This window comes from Telmatherina bonti (genome assembly GCF_933228915.1).
Source record: "Telmatherina bonti genome assembly, chromosome: 15".
Classification (NCBI taxonomy): Eukaryota; Metazoa; Chordata; class Actinopteri; order Atheriniformes; family Telmatherinidae; genus Telmatherina; species Telmatherina bonti.
In genome coordinates, this window is record NC_136613.1 from 14,508,358 (window position 1) to 14,513,537 (window position 5,180).

A 5,180-nucleotide genomic window follows, 5' to 3' on the forward strand; every position below is an offset into this window, starting at 1 on the left:
TTGTCCAACTGAACTCCAAGATACTTGTATTCCTCCACCACCTCCACCTCCTCTCCCAGGATGGAAACAGTGCTTTGTTTATTCTTGTTCCTCCTGAAGTCAACAATCATCTCTTTTGTTTTGGTGCTATTTAATATGAGATGATTGTTACCGCACCATTTAACAAACTGACTGACCAGTTCTCTGTACTCTGCTTCTTGTCCATCCCTGATACACCCCACAACTGCAGAGTCATCAGAGTATTTCTGCAGATGACAGGACTCAGAGTTGTACTGGAAGTCTGAGGTGTCTGAGGTGAGAGTACAGTTCCTTGTGGTGCACCAGTGCTGCTGACCTCCATCTCAGACACACAACCTTTCAGTCTCACAAACTGTGGTCAGTTTGTGAGGTAGTCATAGGTCCAGGTGGTTGTGGAGGTATCCACCTGGAATTTATGGAGCTTCTCACATAACAAAGCAGGCTGAATGGTATTAAAAGCACTTGAGAAATCTAAGAACATGACCCTCAGAGTGCTGCCTGAATGGTCCACTTGAGAGTGTGCTCTCTGGAGCAGGTATATGATGGCATCGTCAACCCCAAGTCCATTATCATATGCAAACTGTAATGGGTCCTGAAAGGTGTTTACTTGCACAGCACTGGGACTCTATTTTGTCTCAGACTGGTGTTGAAAAGTATATATACATATATATATATATATATATATATATATATATATATATATATATATATATATATATATATATATATATATATATATATATATATATATATATATATATACATACACACACATACATAATTTGTGTATATATATATATATATATATATATATATATATATATATATATATATATATATATATATATATATATATATATATATGTGTGTGTGTGTGTGTGTGTGTATTAGTGTTAATTTAGGTTTATTTTACTCTTCATTCATTCTTTGTTAAATGTAATGTCTTCTCCCCACTTGTTGTCTCATGATTGTCCTTTGTGCAGTACATTAAATCCTCATATATGCTACGCTTTTTTTCTACTTCTACTTTTTAATCCTGTGTTGCCTCTACTGGGTTCTTGGTGTTTAGGAATAATTCTAATAATAATATCATAATAATTCTAACAATTCACTTGCATTCAGGAGATTATTCACTGTGTTAATATTATTTATCAACCAATTATGTAAAAAAGTGTTTTTTTGAGTGTGTAATAGATACGCGTTGTTCCACAAAAAGTTTTGTGGGGAAACTACGTTGACGCTGCAGGAAAACTCGACAGCGGAGACCCATCCAATATGGCGGCGACGCTGGTTCACTCTCCAGCGCTCAATGATGCGTCTACGTATATATCATAGACATCATATCGTATATATGATTATTATGGTATATATCATAGACATCGTATATATGATGTCTATGGGTATATATGATGTCTATGCAGTTTGTTCCATACTTTCCCGGCGTGCTTTGCTCTCCAGCGTGACGTCACTCTGGTCAGCTGACCACTGCTGTCGCAAGGAGAAAGATGTCGCTGATGAGCTGCCGAAGGATGGAGGCTGTTCTTTCCGTCATTGCTGTCTTCTGCTTCTTTGCCACAACTGGTAATAAATGAGCTTCAGTTTACAGCAATTATTTATCTATTATAGTGCTTTCCCATGATTTATTCACGACGTTGTAGCCTGGTGTTTGAGCTGAATGTGTGTAAGAGATACCGAGCATATACCGAGTCCATTCAGGAACATCGCTAGCATTGGTATTTAGCTTACTCTTATTTCACTGTCAGGTCGCATAGTGTCACATATATAAGTGGATATAGATGATATAGATGTTTTGACAATATCTTAAATCATATTACCTTAGTTAAAAAAGAGGCCTGGCCTACATCAACTTGGTTAGCAACTTAAGACGCTAACATTAGCTTCCTGCTAGTAATTTCAGAGCATTAGCAGTTTTCAAACGATCAGTGGTGACGACATTGTGTATCTTTAACTTATTCTTGTAAATCATAAAGGTTAATTGTAAAAGTCACACAAGTATATGCTTACTACTGGTTTGACACCAATTGCCCTGAGCTGTCATGTGATATGCTCCAAGCTTGTAGTTCCTCTTTCGCGTCCATCTCCTCCTCGTCACGAGTGTATGCCTCCATCAGTTGCAATGCGATGATTAAATGTTATCTTTGTAATATATTGTTACACATATTTAAGTATTTGTATACAACTTTCATTGAAATATTTATTTATTTATTTTTTTTAAATACAGACTCATCAAACTTTAATTTGATGATCGAAAGAAATTAGTCCCATTCACAAAACATATAGACATAGTGTGATATTTGACTTCTAGAGCAACTTGAACTCTCTGCTGGTATCTGACTGAACCAGTAACATTAGTTCAGAACTGTCTCAGTCAATGACTTTAACCCAGTAAAACAATTAAAGAAAATTTTAAAACATAGAAGTGGCTTTTTTATTTCTTTATAATAATTTACCCAATGAAGCTGCATTAAAACTTGCTTTGTCAGCCATGCCACTTCTTTTTAAATTTCCAGCTGGAGAAATTTCTATTAAAAATGTAATGGCAAGGAAATAAAGCATATAAGAAATTATTTTATCTCATCAAACATTAATAAATAACCTTTGCAACATTTTGGGAAAAGATAAACTGTTATAAGCACTCTTTTTGTTAGAATGTGGAAAATATTGTTCTCAACTCATTTATATGTTGTTTGCTTGGACTGATGGTCTTCTCATTTGCCCCTTAGGTGTGCATGGAGACAGCCTGACAGTGCTGCAGGCTCCTGAGTTTGTGTCATTCCAGAAAGGCGACTGGCCCGTATCTGGAGAGAGGATCCCTGATGTGGTGGCGCTTACTATGGGCTTCTCTGTTCAAGAGGTGCCTTTGTTTTAAAAGCAATACAGTTTTTTTGTCTATAGAACCATCTTAAGATCATGGTTATGCTAGTGGATTTTTTACCTTGTGTTTTTTTTTCTTTTATTTATCCAGGATCTGTCCTGGTCAGGTCTCCAGGCTGGTCCACTGTTTCAGCGACCACGGGCTAATGTGTTGGTTGTGGTGAGAGGAGTTGATGGTCTGGACTTCACTCAGAGTGTGGCCTCTTACCCTCTGGAGAATGTGAGATTATTTTTTTCACACATTAAGTTGATTAAAAGCAACATTGTAATAAGAATGACTTTGCTTAGTTTGCATGTGCTTCATCTTCTTCATCCAGCCTGTCCCATTCACCCTGGATAGTGTTGCAGAGACTGTTCACTCTTTGTTTGCCGAGTACACCCCGGTAGTGCTGCAGCTGGCTCCCAGTGAGGAGGTAATCACATTCTGCCAACACAGTATATGGAACAATGCTTATCTGTGAAAGCACTGGTAGACACTCCATTTATGATTTTTTTTTTTAACCTGTCAATTCCTCTTTCAGCGCCTCTATATGCTCGGTAAGGCCAATGCTGTGTTTGAAGACCTGCCAGTCACCTTGCAGCAGATCCGTGCACGTCTGTCCCAGGACGGTTCAGTGCTGACTTCTCTTCCTCTCAACTCTCTCAGCAGAAATTCAGAGGTCAGTTTCTAAAATCTAAAGTACCAACTCTTAGCTCCAGTGTTTATGAAACAAGATTAGGATATAACACAAAATCTCTGTTTTTTTCTCTTTTGTTTCATAGGCTGATTTGCTCTTCCTGTCTGAGGTCCAAGTGCTACATGATATAACAGCTCTGGTAAGTGGCCAAACCTATTTTTTTCTTCCTTTAGTTGAAAAAAAAAAGTTATATCTCATTTAACTCAATAGTCTATGTCGTGTCCTCCACCTACAGCTGCAGAGGCACAGACATTTGGCCAAGGACTACTCTCCTGACTTGTACTCGCTGGAATTGTCTGGCTTGGAGGAGCTGAGTCGGATTTATGGCAAAGACTCTCCTCAGTACCGTGACGCCACAGCCATTCTTGCATCTGTTCTTCAAAAGGTGAAAATTAGATCTCATGGAGTAATGCAGCTCCACAGCCTTTTGTTTTAATTGATTTTAACAATGTATTTTATTTTTATTGTAGTTTGGAGAAGATGTGTATCGTCTCTATGGTAACAGTGCTGTGGTAGAGGTTGTTACCGTGAAGACTTTTGAAGCTCCTTTGACCAGGAAGTCCCGTTCAATCCTGGAATCTAAACAGATTGTAAGTCTGAGCGGGGCCCATTATTTTCATAAACTGTGTACTTAAATCTTTAATTATTAAGAAATCTTAACTATTTATGTCAATAAAAATTGTGTAAATTCAAGAAAAAGATCCATTTGGGGGAAAAATGCAACAAACATAACCAAAAATTATTAAGAGTTCTTTTACAGTTTTTAAGCATACCCCTTTGCTTCGACATTACTGAATTGATTTCATTCCATACAAGTAAGGTAACTAAACTTTTATGCCAGAGGGACTCCAGTCATCATATGATGTAACCAGTTTCGATTGTTGCATTTGGTGAAACGCCTGCCAAGGTTTCTGCAGTCCATCGGGCAACGTGGTGCTCTTTGATTTCTTAGTAGTTTACAGACAGTGTGATGTTTGGCATTAATGGATAAATGTGCGTGCAGCATTTACTTTTTATTTGGTATGTTGACATGTCTGCATTAGTAATTGAGGTTAATGCAGTGCATTGGGTTAGTTTGGTTTGTGATCAGCTGTTTGGAGGAGTCTGACAAGATTGTCTCATTCAGTGAATTAATAACAATGTTGAAATGTTTTTAGTGTCTGAACCAACAGAAAAAAAGATCTTTCTAAACATTTAACTATAATACTCAACACTCTTTTGAAGAGGTGTGTTATGAAAAAACTAACCCTATCTAACCCTAGAAGGACTTTAGCATTAGATTGTGGAACCACTCTTTTGACAAACTTCACTGAGTATGTACAGATATAATTTGCAGATGAAGTTTAAAAAAACAAAAAACCCACAATTTTTGTTGTTGCTAATAACTATGCTTGTTATGCTGGACTGCAACTAGACTTAAGACTTCTCAATAATCTTAAATATGTGCAAAACTGAATTTAATCTTACATTTAATACAGGCATTTAGTATACCAGCAATGTAGCTGTATACTTTAAAAAAAAAAAAAAAAAGAGAGAAAAAAAAAGACATCCCTCAAACCAATTTTATACTGCCCAGTTCTGCAAAAATTT

At 36.9% G+C, this 5,180-nt stretch overlaps 1 protein-coding gene across 1 annotated transcript in view; it reads left to right on the forward strand.

The window, feature by feature from the left end:
* The first annotated feature begins 1,508 nt into the window (after positions 1 to 1,508).
* The window catches only part of atp6ap2 (ATPase H+ transporting accessory protein 2), a 4,733-nt gene continuing 1,061 nt past the window's right edge, over positions 1,509 to 5,180 (forward strand). The window contains exons 1-8 of the mRNA XM_079254587.1: positions 1,509 to 1,599; positions 2,763 to 2,893; positions 3,005 to 3,133; positions 3,231 to 3,326; positions 3,435 to 3,572; positions 3,676 to 3,729; positions 3,826 to 3,975; positions 4,061 to 4,180. Of these exons, the coding sequence (XP_079110713.1) occupies positions 1,524 to 1,599; positions 2,763 to 2,893; positions 3,005 to 3,133; positions 3,231 to 3,326; positions 3,435 to 3,572; positions 3,676 to 3,729; positions 3,826 to 3,975; positions 4,061 to 4,180 (894 nt within the window). The 5' untranslated portion in view covers positions 1,509 to 1,523. The remainder of the gene's footprint in view (positions 1,600 to 2,762; positions 2,894 to 3,004; positions 3,134 to 3,230; positions 3,327 to 3,434; positions 3,573 to 3,675; positions 3,730 to 3,825; positions 3,976 to 4,060; positions 4,181 to 5,180) is intronic.